At 38.4% G+C, this 21,375-nt stretch overlaps 1 protein-coding gene across 1 annotated transcript in view; it reads right to left on the bottom strand.

Moving 5' to 3' along the window:
• Positions 1-15,050, bottom strand: part of Aspm (assembly factor for spindle microtubules) — a 39,120-nt gene extending 24,070 nt beyond the window's left edge. Inside the window, exons 1-12 of the mRNA XM_051147515.1 lie at positions 14,557-15,050; positions 11,902-12,045; positions 10,298-11,744; positions 7,932-8,036; positions 7,586-7,732; positions 6,140-6,385; positions 4,752-4,819; positions 3,057-3,198; positions 2,409-2,539; positions 1,661-1,836; positions 550-695; positions 376-461 (exon numbers count right to left, since the gene is read on the bottom strand). Of these exons, the coding sequence (XP_051003472.1) occupies positions 376-461; positions 550-695; positions 1,661-1,836; positions 2,409-2,539; positions 3,057-3,198; positions 4,752-4,819; positions 6,140-6,385; positions 7,586-7,732; positions 7,932-8,036; positions 10,298-11,744; positions 11,902-12,045; positions 14,557-14,829 (3,111 nt within the window). The 5' untranslated portion in view covers positions 14,830-15,050. The remainder of the gene's footprint in view (positions 1-375; positions 462-549; positions 696-1,660; positions 1,837-2,408; positions 2,540-3,056; positions 3,199-4,751; positions 4,820-6,139; positions 6,386-7,585; positions 7,733-7,931; positions 8,037-10,297; positions 11,745-11,901; positions 12,046-14,556) is intronic.
• Positions 15,051-21,375: the final 6,325 nt, after the last annotated feature.

Raw genomic sequence — 21,375 nt, 5'->3', positions numbered from 1 at the left:
ACTACATAAAATGTATATTTTATCACAAAACTATATTTTTTAAATGCAAATAGTGGCTACATATAAGTGATAAAAAATGTTTAGTAGTTAGAAGTATAGAATGTGGGTCTGAATTAAGCCTGTGTTCTACATTTGCTTTTATTTCTTCGAAAAGAATACATTAGCTTCAGTTTGTTTCTAAGGGAGGAAGGCATATCTACCTTCTCGGCATTATAAGGAAAATTCGGAAATGTAGAGAGATCACCACAGCTCCTAGGATAGACTAAAGCCCTGGAAGTGGGAGTGATTATCACTAGAATTCATTTGATTAAAATTGATTTTAGTAATCCATAATTCAAATTTTATTTTTTAAAAAGTATGCTAAACATACAATACCTGAAAAGCAAATGCTATTTTCCAAAGCAGTCCTAGTGTTTTCTCTCTGTGCCTGTCCACAATATCCTTAGACGAGATAGTGTTTCCTACAAGTGCAAGGCAGTCCATTAGCACAATCTATGCACACAGCAGGCTCGGCCAGGACACTCAGTGCTGGTCCTCCTCTGCGCCTACCATGCTCGTCAGTCAGTGGGACTCCTCGTGATTTCAGAACCTGAAGAACAACATCAACGTTGTGCATCTTCTGAACTCGGCTTATTGCAGGGACCCTGAGCTTCTCTGACAGATTCCAGTTCTGCGTAAGAAGTTCCATGGTTCGCCTAGCAGTAAAGACATTTTCAATGAAACGTCTACATAAAAGTTTCCAAGAAAAGCTTCATTAAATAAAGTTACTGCCTATAAGTCACAAGACTATAAACATATTAAGGACAAAATGACTCCCAGAAACTATTTCAAGTTTCATTGTTTCAGTTAACAAACAGAATTACTTTTCATTTTAAGTCTGGAGGTTTGAGATCTACAAGATACATAGGAAAGGAAAAAGCAAGACACATGTAAATATAAACAAAATAATAGAGATCAAACAGAAGGACAGAAGAGGACTGAAGAGTGGAGGGCTTTGGGAAGAAAATGTTGGGCAGCTATTAAGATATGGCATATTCTATACAATAAGCAAGTTCTTATTCCTCTTAGTCATTAAGTAAATCCCATAATTAGGCATTAACTGCTCCTTTTTTTTTTTTTTTAACAGAAGGACCCAAGATTTAGAGAAGTTAAGCAAACTTAGCCACATAGCTAGCAAGTAATGACAGAAGGTGAAGGCTGAAATAAAGTCTTATCAGTTTCCAGGCCATAGCAGCTCAATATGAAAATATCTGAGTACCCACTTATAAGAGCTACATCAGAATGTGAAACCCAACCTCCAATAGCACCTTTAGTATTCACGTTTTATCATACACAAATGAGATGAGCGCAATTAAAACCAGCCAATAGAGATAAGGAATTCATGAAGCCACTGTGGTGTTGTTAAGTATTCAATATTTAAATTGGTTTAATGTTTTTTGTGACTCCTAATCTGAGACACTGGCAATCCCCACCACAGACCCTATTCCTATAACAGCAGAGAACATAACTGATATATCACTTTTCTCAAAGAGAAAACTAAGTGTTTTTAAATTATACATTTATTGTATCATAAGACACTTAAGAATTAATACAGAAAATGACATGTTTTTTAGAAGTGTTTTAGCCTATCCCATTAGGTAAGTCTTTAGCATATACTTACACAAGGCGCACTCCACACTGCAAGTCCACAGCAAGATTCGTAACAGCAAAATCAAATTCGTCAAGTGGGGTCTGAACGTGTCCCACAGGTAATCCCAATAAGCTAAGGTGACGAGAAAGGTCACCTTCACCACTTAGGAAGTCTCTCGAAAAGGCCAGAAGTAGTTCTTTGCTAGCCTACAAACAGGGAGCAAGTATACCATTTCAAAATCACAATCTTTATTTCCAGTAATAACAAATCCTGCAAACCATTCCGTGCTTATAGAGAGAACATGAGGAGAATAAAGAGATTTCCTATGCCCAAGGCAAATGCACATTCGTATTTCCAACTTAAGACCCTGTGAAAAAAATTGTTCACAATTAAATGAAGAAGCTAATTTGGTAACATATGGCTTAAAATAGGGAAGAAAAATTCCCCTCAAAATTAATTCTGGAGCAGCATAGCCTAGTTCATTTTCAAGTCAAAAGTAATTGTAAGCATGAGTGGGAAACTGTCATTCAACTAAAACCAGGCACTTTAAGTCAGACAGTATGAGGTCTACAAGTACATTATAAGACACAAATTACGTATATATGGACAAATTGAGTCCTACACACAGAAAAGGCCTAAAGAAGGAGTCGCACACGCTCAGTGCTACTGCACTTCAGAACCTGTTCACGGGAACATGAACGGGTTTATGATAGGAAACACGTCACCAAAGCAAGAAAACATTTTGAATGGAAAATATAAGACAAAATGGAAATGATACCTTGAATTCAGCATCTTTACAAAACAGACAAGGATCGTGATCAATAAGTCTGGAAATTTTAGCATGGTCAAGGAAACAGACCAACAACAGTAATTTTTTCAACGTGAACTTAGATAAAGCTGCTTCATGACCTTAAAGTACAAATGGAACAAAATAAAACAAAAAACAGTAAGTTAATCTATGAAAAGGCAATGGTAATCATAAATTAGCAAATCTAGTAACAAGTACACCTAAATCACCTTGTACCTTTTCTTAGTAATTTGCAGGTATTATTAGTCTAATGACTAATTCACTGGACGAGTACCATTTGACATGTTCAATCCACAGAAGGGACAACACAGTGACAGCAGTGACATTTAGCTCGTCTCATTCAGCAGATAGTTAATGAACACCTACTACCATAAGCAAGCAGCATTCTAGTCGCTGCGTAGGTAGCAGCAAACAAATACTGTCCCCAGAGGGCTCAGAGCCCATTGGGGTGAGTCAGCGGATGGAGACCACAAGTAGTGATGGGAGGAAGGGGAAGAGTGAGGGCAAGAGAACAGAACTAGTCAAAACAGAGACCTATTTAAATTGATTTAAGAAAGTAAAATCCAAGCTAACAGGGATGATGAGAAGCCATTTTGCATAATGTACAGAGACTCTCACCATCTCGAAACAGGAGGGGGACCGTGGGGTGTCTGTATTCAGCTGCTATATCAGGGTTCCAAAGTAAGCGATTCAGAATGAAGGTTGCCAGCCCTGGGACATCACTGTTGTCTGCCAGAGGGATCAGTTCTCCATAAACTGTCTGCAAAGAGAAGAAGAAGGCCAGACAAGGCCAGGCTTACACTAGGCCTGAGAAGGAAGAGGGAGCTGCGGGAGGAGAGCAGGCTGCTGTCTTCTGAGGAGTAAAAGTCAGCACAGAAGTGACATGCTTCGACTGTGTGCACACTCTGTGCACACGTTCAGTGTGCATGATAATTTCCAAGGTAATTACATGGTAACTCACAACCATCTGTAATGGTATCTGATTTCCTCTTTTGGTGTGCATGAAAACCAAGCATTTATATAATAAAATAAATATATTTAAAAAAATAAATTAACGAATGAGGTTATTTTTAAAATGACAATTTCATCACAAAGGCATTACAAATCTCTGCCTAGTAATTTTGTTTATGTCCTTTAACACACACACACACACACACACACACACACACACACACAAAGTAGGTTCCAAATTCAAGGAGAAGGGACAGTGTCTATTTCAATTGAGACTCACGAACTATTATTTAAGAAGCAGAGCCAGCTGGCATGTGATTTATTTACTACTGAGATGGTGACATCTTAGCAATGATGTCATGTAGTGACTCTGTCATGCAAGAATGCTACAAGTGTTGTTATATTCAGCTCTTGATGAGCCTAGCTACTAGCACACAAGGTACTGCTTTCAGCTCTCCAGACTCTTGTGCTTGAAAATGTTTAAACTGAACAAGAAAGTTTATATTGGTTCTAGGAAAACACAAAAAGCATCCTGGTAAACGGCTAAAAGGAGATCCCCAAGGAAGCTCCAGCCTGTGCTTTAAAGCACACTTTCATAGGAACAGCTGCCAAGGCAGTCGGTTTTAATTTTTTTTATTCAATTTTGGAGATAAGGTCTCAATATGTAGCCCAGGCTACCCTGGAATTTACTATGTAGCTGAAACTCATTTCAAACTTGCACAGACCCTTCTGTCTCCACCTCCGCAGGGCAGGGATTACTGGCATGAACGACTACACCGGACTGTCAGTCTGTTTTCACTCTATAGGACTGCTGAGTGGGTCTCTGGCTCTTCTGCCTGCTCTTGGGCTCTTTTCCTTCTGTTGGTTTGCCTTGTCCAACTTCAGTGCAATTTTTTGTTGTTGTTTATCATATTTTAGTTGGATATATTTTGTTGTTAACTGTTAGAAGCCTGTTATTTTCTAATGAGAGACAGAAAGTGAGTGGATCCAGAAGGGAGGAGGGGAAGGAGGGCAATGGAGAGCACAGGGAGGATATACTGCAGGAGAAAAAAATTTTTCAATAAAAAAGTGAAAAAAAAAAAAACTAAAAATGATGCTGATGACAATAATAAAGTAGATGAAAAACTTCAAATAAAATGATTCATAAGCAAATTATGTTGAAACACTACAGTAATAACTTATAAGAGCATGATCTATTCACCCAGTAGTACTTATTAGCTGGCCTTATATTTTATGCAGGAAGATGAGTCAAGTCAACCAAGTGACTTAACTACACCAAGTTACAGCCACATTTTATAATAGTATGTTCTACTGAAAGCATAGAGTTTTTAAAATGAAATGTTTCAAAATCTGAAAACTTACCTCCAGGCCAATTCGAAGCCACAAAGGATTATATGACAAGAGCCAATTCAGGACTTTTTGGCGCTGTCCTGAAAAGAAAATAAAGTGTGGACCACTAAACAGAAGCAGTAAATAAACCTCTACAGAGAGTATTTATAATTATCAATGATAATTAATAACATATTATTAATAACAGTTGAGTTATGTTTCCTAAACATATGATCAAAATTATATCTGTAAGATTTTAGGCATCAAGGAAATGCAGCATCTCCTGGGGATGTACAGGAAAGAATTAGAATCTTCATCTAAATGAGGTAATTACATGATTGCTACATCAGCATTCCTGACAGGCAACACATGCAACCAATCTCAGACGAATGGATAAAGCAAGTACTTGCATCATCCATGTGCAGACACAGCCACACTTAAGCAGACAGACAGTCACAGACAGACAGACACACACACACAAAGATAAATCTTGCCATTTTCTAATGACATCAAGTAAAATAAGCCAGGGAAATAGACAAATTCTCTAGAATCTCACGTGTACCTGTCATCTTAAATTATCATGACCACAGAAGCAGAGAATGGTGGTTGACAGGGGCAGGAAGATTATACTGCAGAGCTGAAAGTTACAGAGTGGATATTTTATGCCCTTTACACACACACAGCAGATACACAGACATGTAGTCATAAGGTTATTGTATAGTTCAAATGCTGATTTCTGTATCTCCCATATCTGGTTGTCAGCCTTCTTCTGAGAATCTCCTGTCTCAACGATGTATAAGCAGTGCTCCCCAATTGTCCCCTGATATGCCAATAAAGCATCTTACAGCCAATCGCTGAGCAGGGGAGAATAGGGCTGGACTTCGTGCTAGCCAGGGGAGGAACAACTAGAGAAGGAAGTAAGGGACTGAGCCAAGGGAGAGGTCTAAGAGACATCAAGAGAGGAGCTGGAGCAAGCAAAGCTACAAAGTGCAAGCATCTCTGGGATGTATGCTGGGAGGAAACCAGGTTAGCTTAGAGGGTTAAGAGAGAAACTGAGAAACAAGCACAGTTTAGAGGAGGGGAATAGGGTGAAAGCAGGAGGGAGGGAGGAGTGGAAGGATACAAGTGATGGGATAACAATTGAGTTGTAATCTGAATAAATTAATTAAATAAAAAATTTAAAAATTAACTAAAAAATAAAAAAATGAACAACAGAGACAGACCCGCAGACATTCACATACGAAGGTAACTGCGGATGTCACTTAGCTATATTGTGATCATTATTCAGTGCACAAGATGTAACTACATCGTATTTAAATATGTACACTTTTGCCAATTGCCCTTAAATAACTGATGAAAAAGTAGCACAAAATCTTTACAGTATTTCTAAAGAATAAATCTTGAGATTTCTACAATCTTACCAATATCTTTCCAGAGGTGTCTATCTTTTCGAACAATTAGCCGCCCAACTTCGATTTCAATTTCAAGCTTTTTAATAGCTTTCACCATCTTTTCAGAAGTAAACAAGGAACAAGCTGTACGACGTAATCTGTTCAGCCTGCGGCTGGCTGTGTAAGCTCTGAGAGACACTTCATCTTTTGTCGGGGCTTTCGGGATGCTTACTTTATGTTGGCTCTCTACTCCTAAGACAAGGGTGGCAGCGTTTACTGGATAAAAACAAAAAGACAATGTAGATGATTACGCATCATCTCTACATCCTTCTAAACCCAGCCACTGGATGCACCCTGAGATGCTTTAAAAGGACTATGCATTGCACCCTCTGAATGCTGCCTTCTGGACTGACAGCTTTCACTATTCACTAGGAGCCTTTGGTGAGACTCAGTCCGCATACTGCCCCCCCACGGCAGCTTCTCCTAGTTCACCCACACAGAGCTTCAAACACTAGCACTTCTGACTCAAAATATAAAGATGGCCTCCCAAAACGTTTCTCTGTTTTCAAATTTTTACAAATAAATATTAAGCTTCTAATTCCACTTAATTACGAAATATCTTGAATTGTGTATGTGTGCTTATATGTATGTGTGTGCATGTGTTCACATGTGTGTACATATGTTGGAGACAAGAAGACAATCTATGGTGTCACTCCTTGGGCGCACTCTACCTTCTTAATGTTTTTAATATGGCCTCACGCTGGCCTGGAACTGACCAAGTAGGCTAAGCTAGTGGGCAAGTGAGCCCCAAGATCTGCCTGTCTACAAGGCTCCAGTGATGTTCCTGGCTGCTTTTGCGTGGCTTCCAGGAACTGAACTCATGTCCTAACGACTTCATGGCAAATGCTTTGCCAACTGAAGCGTCTCTCCACCTTTTCCTGGATTTTTTTTTTTTTTTTTTTTTACAAAACACATTTTATCTTAAGGAAAAAAAACACTAAAAATTTGGCTGTACTTCCTTTTGAAGAAAAAGACACATAATGGTATAAATCATACAATTCAAAGACCCCTTTCATGCAGAAATTCCATGTCTCTCCGAGAAATGCAAAGCGGTGCGTGTGTGTGGCCACAGGGAGGCAGTCACCACTGCACAAGGAAGCCTGCAGTAGCTTAATTTGTCAGCCTGAGACTGACTCTCTCCTTTCTATGTCAGGGCAATGCTCCTCCTCCTGCTCCTCCCCTTCCTCCTCCTCCCCTTCTTCCTCCTCCTGCTCCTCCTCCCCTTCCAACTCCTCCTGCTCCTCCTCCAGCTCCTTCTACCCTGTCCACACACATTGTTTTCCTGCAAAGTAAGTACTGGAATATTTTTAGGCTCCTCGTTATAACTCCCCTGCATACTCCTTAATTAGGACGATGAGCTAGTAACACATGATTAAGTACAACATAATGCAGTGTGTATAATTCAAGAACGTTTACCTTCAGAAACATTGGTTTTTACAGTGAAGTCATCAGGCGTTAATATGAAATTTAGCCACCAAGTAAAGCCCTGTTCCTGCTTCTCCTTCCAGCGTTCATCATAGAACATGTTCTTTGCAGCAAATGGCATTGGGTGTCTAGGAATAGCTAAGAATATAATTAATTAATGTGTAAGAAATTTTCCTTTATATTACTTTTCGAAATAGACCAAGAAGAGTTTTGTGCTAGCAAAATCATCTTTAAAACACTGAACAATATTTGCTTTCTCTAATTGCTGGAAAGAGTTATAAACTTCTGAAGTGTGATATATAGTTAAAGCAGTTTGATAAATAAAATGAACACTTGCCTGCTTTTATTGGTTTTATAAAGGTGAGATGAGACTGTGCTACACCAACAATGGGTCGTGTCCTTTTCTTTGTTTTAGAAAGAGGCGTTTTTAATACTGATGAATCTAAAATAAAATAGACATCACAGTAGCAATAAGAAATCAAATATATTTTCCAAATAGGGAACATATTTCAAAATTAAAATTGGGTTCTTCATAATCATATTCATTTAAGAGATACTTAATAATGACCATGTTCTAGGTGCTAATGTTATGAACTTCAGTAATCAAACGAACCTACACATGGGGGCAAGAGAGATGATGCCGTGGTTAAGAGCTCTTGCTGTTCTTCCAGATCCTGAAAAATGGCTCACAGCCACTTGTAACTCCAGCTCCAGGGGATCCATTGCCCTCTCTGGCCTCTATAGGCACTAGGCACGCACATCATCCACAGACACACTCAGCAGCCAAAACACCCGTACTCATTAAAGAACCACACCTGCAAGTTATAGACCTCAAACCACTTTTTGACCTACTGAGGCTGCCATCCTGCGTGCGTGCATACTTCTAGATTGTACTGCACGCAGGGAAATGCAGGCGCAAACTACAGGACTCCAATCACTAGGCAGTTCTCAGCCTTCAGCAGTATCAAAGAGCTTTAGAAAGCCATTCGAAAGAGAAATCCAACAAGATCCATTTAAAGAATACAGCCCACTGACAAAAAGGCAAAAGGGATGAAGCCAGGATTACATGTGAGGAATGACAAAACAGAGGAGAGTTCTACAATATAATAACAGTGCCGACTAATATTTAAATATATTGCTAGGAACTATGAAATATTAAATTCAAAGTCTTATGCACACAATTATCACAATGAATCAGGGTACTCTAAATATTCATGACATATATTATAATACTGAGGCTTAGAGCAATTTTATAGTCAAAGTTACACAAGTTTCTATATCAAAAGCCTAACGTGTGTAATTCTCTCTAAATCTAGCAGAGAGGCCTTACTAGGTTGCTGCTTCAAATAAACAGTAGATTTGAGCAACAAAACTTCTGTGGTCATTTGTGTATTTATTCATGAATTTATTGATACTCTTTATCACTTATTGTCTACTTTGTAGGCAGTCAAATGGATATTTCCTTAGAAAAATCAAAGAATTTATTTGTTTAAGAGTATATGTATACAAAATAGTGAAGCAGTGAGCTATCACTAGCAGGCACGTACAACTTATTTTTATTTGAAAATGTACTAGAAGGATACATTGGTCTCCAAGTTTTAATATGCCGATGCAAATTGTAATAAATGGCACCTTCACTCCCTATGCAGGATACCTAAGTGGTTTCCTGCTGTTCCTCATGGCATCATTCAAGGATGTACACCATATGTTCTGTTTATGCGGGCTGATGGCCTTTGATTCTGCAGATTTGTCATGATAGTATAGTCTTATTCAATGTATCTTACTAACTAATATCCATGTTTGCTGTTTTCTTGGCAATTCTTGCTCTCATACCAAGTTTTAAAAGCTCAACTTTTGTTAATTCCACTAGCTAATGAATTTCCTTCTTGTAACATTTTCAACAAAAACATTTAGAAACAGACCTGTTTTAGAATTTACATAGAAAGGATGGGAGAGAACCACAGTTAAGGACAATTCTAAGGTGTTTGTCCCAAACGGTGAGAAACTGAGCAGCATGATTGTGCTGCTGAGTTCTGAACAGAGAAGATAAGGACTTGGCTTTGTGTTAAGCTAGTGAGGGACACCGCTGGAGTCACGCAGAAATACAGTATTGACTATAGGTGTCCACATCAGGGTCCATCCTGACAGCTATGCACAGAAAGATGTACATGCACAGCTGGCATCCAGAACTGTGACAAGTGATGAGACTGTAAAATGAATATGAAAAATATTCTCATAATCCAAAGAATAGGGGCAATAAGAAACTTATAGACGAAATCACCAAAGGAGGACAGCCAGGATTATAGGAAGACAAGCCAACTAGTAACAGTAGGAAAAAAAAAAAAAGACACACACACACACACACACACACACACACCAGGAAGGTAGAGGTTCAAAGTTATAAACAGCTTGCTAACAGATGATTTGAGGGAAAAAAAGAAAAAAAGCCAGGCATGATGGCGCACATCTTTAATCCCAGCACTCGGGAGGTATAGGCAGGTGGATCTCTGTGAGCTCGTGGCCAGCCTGATCAACAAAGTGAGTCTAGGACAGCCAAGGCTACACTGAAAATCCCTGTCTCAAAAAACCAAAAAAAAAAAAAAAGAAACCACACAAGCCCATCATGAGCAGATTTACCAGTTCTGAAAACTCCCTGAAGTGAGGATAAACCCCACCTCCACTGGAGATGTGGAGCCAACTCACCAGTTTTCTTCAGGCTCAGGCTAGGGTTCGAGGAGCTGATACGCCTTGGGGCGCGTGCTCCTTTCCTTCTGGTTCTTGCAATGGTTGATGGTGTAGATTTGAGAGGAGAAAAATGGATTCGTTTAATTTCACACGTGTCCGTATGCTCTGTAAAAGGTAGCTTTCCATTTGTGTCTTCCACTGCTCCGCTACTCCTTCTTTTACGAGGAACGGAAACTGTGGCTGAAGGTGTCACTTCATCCTTGTAATTCTGATGTTTACTTATTACTGACTTTACAACTGGAGGGTAAGAATGAAAGCCTTTCTCTTCGGGGTCATCCATTTCTTTTCCAAACTCACCTACTATACCTTTGAGACGCCTTTTTGCATTTGGTTTACCAATCTCAGGTAGCTTTTCTCTGGCACTAGTGGGCTTCCTTTTAGTAACAGTAGCAGAAAGGATTGGGCGTCTCTTCAGCTGTTTACTCTGGTCACAAAGAGAAGCATCTTGAATCTCAGGAATATTAGAATCTTGATTTGTAAATCCGTAGTTATGTGACCTCATTTCCACAGGGTTTTGTTTTTCAAAAATAACTTTGGGAGTTTCTGAATGTTGACACTTAGGGTTATGTGCCAAACCATTTATTCTCCAATCCTGATGAGTTGTATTTGATAATGCTGATAACTTACATGTTTGCTGACCTACGTGTACCATGTTATCCTTTACAAATTCTGTTGGAGATACAATGGGATCGACTGATTCGGACTTTAGACCTTTTCTAAGTCCATAATTATCATTTAAAAAAGAATCTGGGCTTAAGATTGTTTGGCAAACTTTATGTACAGCTTGGGGTTCCACACACAGGGACTCTGAATGAGTGTCGCTAAATGTATCTGATAAGACATTTCTCACTAATCCTAGGCCATTATCAGATGCATGGTTGTTATTTACAAAAGAATCCGGACTTAGAAAATGTATTTGGGTCTGTGTAACACTCAAAGGTGAAGAACAGTTTGGGGCAAGAGTGAATTTGCTAGTCCCTTCACTTTGGTCACTAACACTGATGGGATTAAGAAAAGTTTCATTTGTGACTTCCTTGTTATAATTAAAATCTTTTGAAACACTGGGATCTTGTACTTTTAAATGTTGTACATTTTCACGTGCATGACGAGATGAATAGGCACCAGACCCAGAGAAAAACCGTGGCAAGCAAGCTTCACTCTGGCAGTCTTTAATAGGGCTGATAGAAGAGGTGGGTATTTTGTTTTCTTCAAGGGATAAAGAATTGTTTTCCGTTTGAGAACAGCAGTCACTCATAGCCAGATTTTCACAAGCCTGCAGTGGGTTCCTAATTCTGTCAACTCTTTGTGAAATAGTAAATGATTCATTAAAAATTTGGCTTTTGGAAGTCCTTTTAGTATGTTTCAAGGAGGCTGGAATCTTCTTATTGGTATTCCAAAGACTTCGCTGTAAAAATAAATGAAATACAGGAAAGATAATGCAAGCTGTTCTCTATTCCTTTTAAATAAGTGATGCTATTCATGTCCCGTCATGCCTCCCATCAAATCATTTTTATGTAACAAATATTCCTTTCCAGTAAGTCACAGAATAATTAAAACACTACCTTTTTCTTTCTGTGTTCTTCTGCATTTCCTAGTAAGATAGCCTGGTGCTTCAGAAAATCATTCACAAGAAATGTCACAATCTCCCTTACTCGCCCTTCTTTCAGTGGTGTCCAGGTAACAGAAACAGTAATTTTTTCCTTAGGCTGTAATCAGAAGAATACACTTTAAATTACAATGACAATATAATTCTATGATAATAAAATGTACTTATATAACTAAGAGCAGATTGATGAATTATTTACCAGACCCTAGTAAGGTTAAATACCATTTTCCTACTCTATTATTCCTATACTAGCTCACTGTAAGAAAAAAAAAAAAAAAGCCACTAGCAATAAAAGTCCACAACAAATAAAATTATAAATATAATTAAAACTACAAATTATAATAAAATCTAACTGCACAAAAACAAAAGAAAATGTGCAAGTCATTTTAATTGAGTGGTTTTTTCAAATGTAGTTGTGGGGCCTAGAGACCTGGCTCAGGGGTAAAGTGTGTTCTTTGATAAGATTAAGATGCCAGCTGTGATGGCATGTTGACTAAGTGAAAAAGATAAGCTTTTCTTGAAGAGTAGAAATCAGATTTTAAAACAGCTGATTTTCGATTGTACATGTGTGGTTTTAGTTCTGGGCACTGTGTTCTGTTTTGTCAATGAATATATATGTTGTTATGTTTATAGCATATCTTGAAATTAAATATTGTGAAGCCTCAAACAAGCTATTTGGAATCTGATGTACATGGAAATGAGTTTTAAGATTGTGTTTCTAGTTCTATGAAGAACGCCGTTGATATTTTTATTGGGAATTACACTGGAGTCTGTGGGTCACTTTTAGTAGTATGGTCATTTTATAAACACAAAGTCTTCCAATTCCTGAATGTGGGCTTTGTGCTGAGTTTCACTGAGATGGGCTTGGTGGTGGTGTTGGCGGTCTGGTGCAATGCCCGATGATATAATGTCTACCTGGATTCCTTAGGTCTTCTGTAGATGTTCTCAAGCGTATATGGTTGTTGAGAATGGTTAAGAAATTATTAGATCTTTGAGAACTTTGTACAATGTGTTTTGATCATATTCACACCTCCAGCTCCTCCCATATCTACCCCCTTTCACTGTCCTTCAAAAAATAAATCACTTGTGGCTAACGTGAAGGGTGTGGTTTTCCTAATTTTGACATTCTCCACAACTGAGTGGAGAGTGGGGTCTGACTTTTACACGAACTTTGGTGCCCTATATTTGATCACATCCCCTGGATGGGGAGACTTGGTGGCACTCAAGAGGAAGGACAGCGGGCTACCAAGAAGAGACTTGATACCCTATGAGCATATACAGGGGGAGGAAGTCATAGGGGAGGGGAGTAAGGGGAAAATGGGAAGGAGGGAGGAATGGGAAGACACAAGGGATGGGATAATCATTGAGATGCAATATGAATAAGTTAATAAAATATAAAAAATAAAAAACCATAAACAGTAAATACAAATAAAAAAACAAAACAAAAAAAAATAAATCACGTCCTTCAAAAAATAATAAATAAATAAATAAATAAATAAAATAAAACAGCTGATTTTTTTTCTCTACAAGCCAGAAATTATCCTCAAGAAGATATCTTTATAGACATAAACTCAGGTAGCCGTTCATCAAAGGGAAGGGCAAGGGTTTCTGAATTGTGAGGACTCCTGGTGATGCAGCCAGCCAACCTCAGATTAGCCTCTCCCGAAGTCCTTTGTTACAAGTTAGTAGGCAATTCACGCAGGACCTCTCAGCTAACTGTTTTCACAGCGTTAGAGGTTCTACTCAATGAAAAGGACACAGAAATCACAGTCAGAACGAAACATTTAACACTACAACAGCAGCAAAGGAAAAGGTAAAATACAAAGGTGTGCCTACACATCATGTGTACATATTGAGTACAATCCTGAGGATGCTTTTAGGGTTTGGCTGTGGATGTTTGAGCAAAACAGTCCATTATTGCAACAGAAATTTAGTTCCGCTGAGTCTAAACACACATATGAAAAGTAAAATGCATAGTAAAAAGGCCAAAAGGAAGCAATTGGAAAACGTTCATCAATATACCTACTCTTCCCAATCTCAGAACAGAACGTCAAAGAGTACCAGCTTTAGAACCTCGCCTTCCAAAGGTCTATTAAAAAATGCTGTCTTCTCAACAGAAACTTTCTGAAATGCTTCTGTGACTGACAGATGCACGCGCTTAGATTCATCATCTCCATCAAGTTATTGCTCACGTTTCCCATATATTCACATAAAACATACAGCACCAAAGACAGGGAGTTGACTTGGTGTTGTCTTGCTCACTCCCAGCCCCACCTCTGCAGGAGGAGTCCCCAGGGGTGAAGACAGAGAGCTGATTTGGTGTGGGGTCTTGCTCTTTCCAAGCCTCACCATTGCAGAGGGAGCCCCTCCCACCTTCCCTCTCCCACCCTACCTTCACCTCGGGTCCAGATGTAGAACTCAGAAGGTGCAGGGGTCCTATTCTATCCCAGCTCTACGGTACAAAGGAAGCGTCCCAGGATCAAAACAGAAAGCTGACTTGTTGTCGGGGTCCCTTCATCTCCGAGCCCCCCACTGTCAAGACTCGGAGCTGAAATAGGTCTCCCAGGTTTTCGCCGTAGGCCACCGGAACATGCCCCGCGCACACACCCACCTTCAGCTCGCAGCGGTTCGGCAAGACGCTGAAGCCCTGGCCTATGGCGCGCACCAGCGACAGCTCCACCTGCAGAGGCTCCTCGTGAGGGTTGTGCAAGACCAGAGACCGTGTCCGCGACGTGCCCACGCGAACGTCCCCGAAGCAGAGGAAGGGAGCCGCACAGAAGTGGCTGAGCAACAGCACCGGCGGAGACCCGTCACCGGCCGCGGGATCCCGGCGCGCGCGCCGCCCGCTCTCCTCGGGGCTGTAAGCGGCCTGCCGCGTGGCCATGGCAGCCGCACGCTCCGGGGCGTCGGGTACCCGCTGCCCGGGTCCCGCCGCCTTCCCAGAAGCCAAAGATCAGAAAAAATATCAGGGTACCCAACGACTCCCTAACTCCGAGGGAAGCAACCTAGCCGCTTTTGCTCAGTTCAAATATCTCGCCTCCACCAATGGGCAGCTCCCGGAAATCAGCTCGCCCCCGCACCAATCAGTGAGTAGATAGGCCGCCTACGTCACTAAAAAGCCAATGAGTGAGCGAGAGCTCCTGGCCAATGAGGCAGCGGCGCATTGTTTAAACGAGAGCAGGGGGCTGTCAGGGCTGCCTGGGGAAGAAATAAAAAAGGCAGCAAAATTCCTTGGCCCAGCAAGCCCGTGGCTGAGAACTGAAATTGCCCTTGATATTTTACACATGTTACGATGAAAGAAAGGATATCATCACTGTATCCAACCCACGGCGGCATACGGCCCAGAATAGTTGAGTGCAATTTGTGAACAAAAGTTCCCCGGAAGAAACGCACCTTCAACTGTTATTAGGCAAGGCTGAGTAACTGATTAGAACCTCAGTGATGGTGCAGAGATTAGGATGTTGGCCATCAAGCCTACTAAAACAATTATTGGGAAACATCGTTAGCCCCTTAATAGCTATGTTTTGCCATCCTTTGTAAGCGACCTAACAGCTTTGTGACCATTGTGTAAACTAATTAATACACAGAGCACTGGTTTCCAATCAAAAATAAGAGTGCTGCCAGAATCTGAGGCTATACCAGGTTTCCTTTTTGCCTCAACACACCCATTTAATGTTTCCACCTATGCATTTAAAAAGTACTGTAAAAACGTCATCAAATTGTTACCACGTTGGAACATGAAATTTGGGATAACCTAAATCTGTGTCCCGGTCATGATCATTCATATTTGACTTCTGCATATACATTCTTATAAAATGTGACCAGAGGAGGGAGATCCTGTTGGGGTGAGGGTTTTGATTTTGTGTCAACGAACAACCCAGTACACTTCGTGTGGCTTACAGCATTGTGCCACTATGTCAGAAAATTTGACATTATTGTTAAACATAACCAGACACAATTCTTATATAAGCCAAGAAATTTTATATAAACCATGCCTACTTATTTTATATGGCTGTCCAGAATTAATCAGTTTTACTCTGTAAGTTTCATGGGCTGAACAGAGATGTAAATAAAACTGTTAATATGTTGTTAGATTGGTTTTGCTTTTTAGACAGTATCTTGCTCTAAAATAATCAAATAATGATGGTACATTGAGGGCTGTAAAAAAAAAAACAAAAAACAAAAAACAAAACAAAAAACCCAGCTTGTTAGGCTGGGGTAGTTTCCTGTAGTCATTAACATTTTGCAGCAAGCATTTCTCTTCCCACTCAAAAAATAAAATAAAACCAATGAATAGTTGCAGAAATGAGCAGGAGACACACAAGAGTGCCCATTTATAGTATTATATAGGATATCTTATTTCACTAAGAGAATTTTGCTACACTTGAGAATTCTTCAAAAGCAAGATGACTGTTTCAAAGTCAGCTCTAACACTTGAATTTTACTTAAAACACTTAAAAATTAAAGTTCATTACTTTTTACAATTAATATATTATATACTTGTATATATTTAAATATGTAATTTATTAGAATTGTGATTCAAAAATGTCCCCAAGATACATGTTTTTGCATTTGTTCATGTTTTGCATATTTTATAGGCCAATGCAGAACATTGTGTTCCCATACTCTGAAAATGTAATTTCGAAAGAACCTGAATATGCTTTGCTGGGACCAAAGAACTGTTTATTTTAAATATCAAAATAACACAAAGAACTAATTCAATATGCAAGACGACACTACTCCTCACAAAGAGCTGAGTTTCTTCTATAAAGACATTTATACTTATGAAACAGAAGACAAACAAGTCCTAATAAACTGAGGATGTTTTACATATAATGGAAAGTAATAAATTTTGCTATTTTAGATTTTCCCTTGCAATTGTTTTTAAAACTGTCCTTAATTAAAAGCAAAGATTCTGAGTTGAGACAGAAAACAAAAGCACTTCTATTTTAATACACACCATTTCTCTCTTAACTAGAACAGTTTTGACATAACATGGAACAGCTAACCACCCAGCTTGTATGTTTTGGCAATCACACTCATCAACTATAATATAGTTTTACTTACAAGAACAGTCTGACTGTTAAAAGGATAAAGGAAGTTTGATAATTATACCACAGCACATTATTCAACTTTATGCAAGCAGGAATATCAAACAGAGAGGCATGGTGACAGTGAGATGTGCACATGTTCTTCATTCAAGAGACTGTTTCGAATCTCCAGCAATGATGCATAGTGAAATTACTTAGCTTTACTTGAGAATCCAAAATGTTTTTGTAGATGTTTTCATCTTTAAGTAACATCTGTTCTCCAAATAACATCCTTAATTTCTCTCTAAATAAATGGCTGCAGAGACTAACTGGTTGGGGAGAATCTTTCAAAGGTCACAGACTTAAGATCAATATACAGCAAGTTAAATAGGAATCAAGCAAAACATAAATACACCTTCACTAGCAAATCATCCCTCCTCTCATCTTCCACACAATCTAATCCTATTGTTTTTTAATAGTGATCTACTTCCAAAGAGGAAGCACAAAACACATGCTGGTACCATAGGGGAAAGTACTGTAGTTAAAAATTTTACAAGAAAGATGGGAGGACACCAAAAGAGAACACAAAGAGATTACTAAAAGGAAAATATGCAAAAGAAACAAGTAGGGCAGAATAATAAGATAGAATTGTAGAATTGTCTTGTTCTTATATGCTGTGTAGAAAATTATTCTCATCCATTATTCATAATAATAGCAGGTAACATTTAACATAATTCTACTTAAAAATTTTAAAACACTACTTATTCTTTATTAAATAATGCATTTCAGTTTTTTTTTTTTTTAATTTGGCACTAAATCTTAAAATGTCCGAACATGACTGTTGAAAGTCTTGCTTTTTCCTGAGTCATCAACTCAAGTTCTGTGTTGACAGGGATGCTGCTGCTCCCTGAGAGCAGCTGTTCTCACACCTTCAGTCATGGTCAGCTCAGGGAAAGTGAACCCAGCCCTCAGTGCAGAGATGTGTGCTCAAGGGTACAAGTTATTTAAGATGAGAGCAATGGGACAGAGGGGGGGGGGAGGAAGGGAGGGGGAGAGGGAGACAGAGAGAGGGAAGGAGGGAGGGAGGGGGAGAGAGAGAGAGAGAGAGAGAGAGCGCAAGAGGAGCAGACATACTAACTCTTTTGTCAGATTCAGGCTGAGGAGTGACTCCAGCAGCCACTAAAACCACAGTAAAAACTAAAAAATGACATGTAAATTATAAAGACCAATGTTCATACTATCACTTAATGCCAATTTTTCTAAGTTAACACAAAACATAAGAGGCTATTGCCCAGCCAGCAGGCAACACAAATATAAGACTCAGAACCAAAAAAATGAAACAAAACAAACGAGTCATTTATTTACCAGTACAATCTAGGCAGCAGACAATGCCACATAACTACACATCTCTGAAAAAGTACAAAGTATTCATTCCAGAAAAGATGGTCTAAAAGGACACTCTTAAAGAACTAATGCTCAAAACCTCTCCTGTCAGTAATAAATTAGAGTGATATGGTAGGAAAAACATTCAAGCTCACAGATACACCAGGTTAATTGTATTTAATTAGCTTGTGATTCAGTGAAAAGCAATGGATGGTATTGATTAGCCCTTAACACTTTAAAGTCACATCATAAAGGTGTTTTGACACTTTTTAAAGTTGAGAGAAATTAGTGTACTTCTTTTATGTTACCATCACTTAAAAGGCAATCAGTTTATTAAAGCACCAGTTTAAAATGGTATTTTTATTCCTCTTTTCCCCAGCAGTAAAGTTCTAAATTAAAAGTCTGCAAATGTTACTGCTTTTGTAGTTGCTTGACGGTATCTTGCTGGCATGAGGAACAAACCCTATGGTTAAGTGGTTTAGGCTTCCCAAATCAAAGGGATTTCTTATAAAAATAAATTCGACTTGATCTAAAAAAAGAAAAAAATCTAAGGCAGAACTTATTTTTATAATGTAGTGTAAAATATAAGCTTATTATTCAATAGTGTTCATTAAAAAACTGCACCCAACTAAACTGAGAGAAGTAAGTACTGTACCTTGTAACTGGTTGGTCAGGATGACTGCTCCCAGAGTATTCCCTCTACTTATTTTATACATATAAACACAAACATTTAATACTTAATCTCAGTATTCAAACTAACATTTTTTAATCCATTAGCCAAGGACTTCAGCTGTGCTTCTTTGGACAAATATATAGTCAAACAACAAAGAATTTAAATTCTTTTAAACTATTCAATACCTACTCAAAATCTTTGGTGCATTAAGTCAGAGACAGTAAGTTAATAAATTTCTGCACTCAATAACTTATTCAATTTACAGATTAAGTGCTAACTGTATCTATCAAAATTAATTTAAAACAATAAATTAAAGTCAGAAAATAAAATATTCACAATGAGGCTACATTTAGTGGTGAGATTCAAAATTTTAAGCATTGTTACAAATAGTGATTTTAGAGTCCTAGTAAGATCAAGTAAGAAGAGTGGGGCTCATTTACAATTTTTGTGCCAACTTTGAATGCTAATGTACATTCAGTTTACCCAAATCCATGTTCTTACAATTTTGGAAACTAGAGGCATGTAAATTTCCCATTGTTGTAGTTTTACTCTTCTTCCCAAGTATTATGCTATCTACCTGCGGACTGTGTTAGGAACAGGAGAATGCAGTCCCTGGCACACAGAGTGCATTCATTAACTCTGTATGTCTCCTTAATAAATCACTTCCTGTCTACTTCAGAGCTGATGACATGGTTTAAATGAGATAGCATATGATAGCGTTTTAGATAAGACAGTACCCCAGCTTTTCTGCAATAATAACTGAGCACAACTACACAATGTGTGTGCCATGTTACATAAGAGCTAGAGTCTTGAAAACTCCTATGTAAACTGATTCCTAAAATCAAGTAAGCTATTTAAAGTGTTAGAGCGTCATTATTGAAGGAACTTTAAAAACTTTCAAAACCCAAGGTAATGTTTTCACCATGAAAACATCGTATCCTTCTTTTCTGCCAAAATATACAAAATATCATGCACATACACACATATATACCATTTGCCTTTTTTGATAAACCCAAACTTTTCTACATTAGCTTATCTCTAAGGCAAAGTATACTTATAGGTATGATGCTTTAATTTCAGTAAGATATTTAGTTAAAATCTTATGTCTTTAGGATAAAAATCATAAATCTGTATTCTTGACGCTTGATTTTTAAGTCTAGGACTCAAAGTGCCTCAGAGCCTACCTCCACCATTAGTCCCCACTGGACATCTCCACACTAAGTAAAGAAGAATGTTTTAACAATAAAAAATAACACAACATTAAGTGCACTCGTCCGAAGACAATCACTACAACCAGCCTTTGATAAGTGAGGCAAAACTAAGGTTACCTTTATTACTTAGATCAGCTACTTTGGTTAATGCCTCAGTTTGCAACATGCTCTTTGTTTGAACATTAATATGGCAACCGTTCCTATAAAGTACCTTCATTTCTTAAGTGCTTAAACAGTTTCCTCCCTATTGATTACATCCTATTCACTAAGCGCTCATTATTTTATTTGTGATATGTTTTCAAACCAACAAGGGCCAGGCAAGACCTTACAGTTTACACACAAAAAAAGTGCTAAAAGCAATTAGGAGTGTAAACAAATTGAAATAGAAAAAATTTTAAACTGCTATTTTTCCAGTAGTTTACATACAAACTGCATGTTAACGGTAAATCAACCCTGCCTAGTCTAACCCTCCAGCAACCCCACAAGTAAAACTTCATCCTACATTATGCTGAAATTGATTTGAAAAAAATGCAAAGTGCACATCTTTAAAAGTATTTCATAATTATGGCAGATTTGTTTCTTCATTTAAGTCTGATCAGTGAGGTGTTGCTGTAATTGCTATTTCCTTTCTCCAAGCCTTCAACCATTGTCTCATGCAAAACCAAGAATGAAGAATGAGACAACTCTCATACAGAAGCAAAAGCAATGTGCCAACCTATACACGAACAGTCGTGAACTCAGCTGAAAAGCATGTAAGTTAGGGAAAATTTCAGAATGGGTTTGGCACCTTTTCTGACAACTATAAATGAAATATGTAGGTTCTATTTCCCTGTTTCAGTCAGCCAAATTTGGTAAATGAAATACTAAATATGTTACTTAATTAAAATGCCACCAATTTAGTTACACCTGTCCCTTTATTCATCTGTAGCTGCTGAAACATGCTGCGAAGATGGAATAAGTGGCCAAATACAAAACATACTCGCATCTTGATATCTAGGTAAAATTATCATATTTTTCTTTGTCGTATTTTTCATTAAGATATATTCAATTAAATAATTTAATGCCTAGATCTAAGTTTGTGTTTATTACTCATCATGGTTGAGTACAGGTCCAATTATCTGGATTAAAACAAC

Source organism: Acomys russatus, chromosome 6, assembly GCF_903995435.1.
Source record: "Acomys russatus chromosome 6, mAcoRus1.1, whole genome shotgun sequence".
Taxonomy (NCBI): Eukaryota; Metazoa; Chordata; class Mammalia; order Rodentia; family Muridae; genus Acomys; species Acomys russatus.
This window is presented reverse-complemented; position numbering and strand designations above follow the sequence as displayed.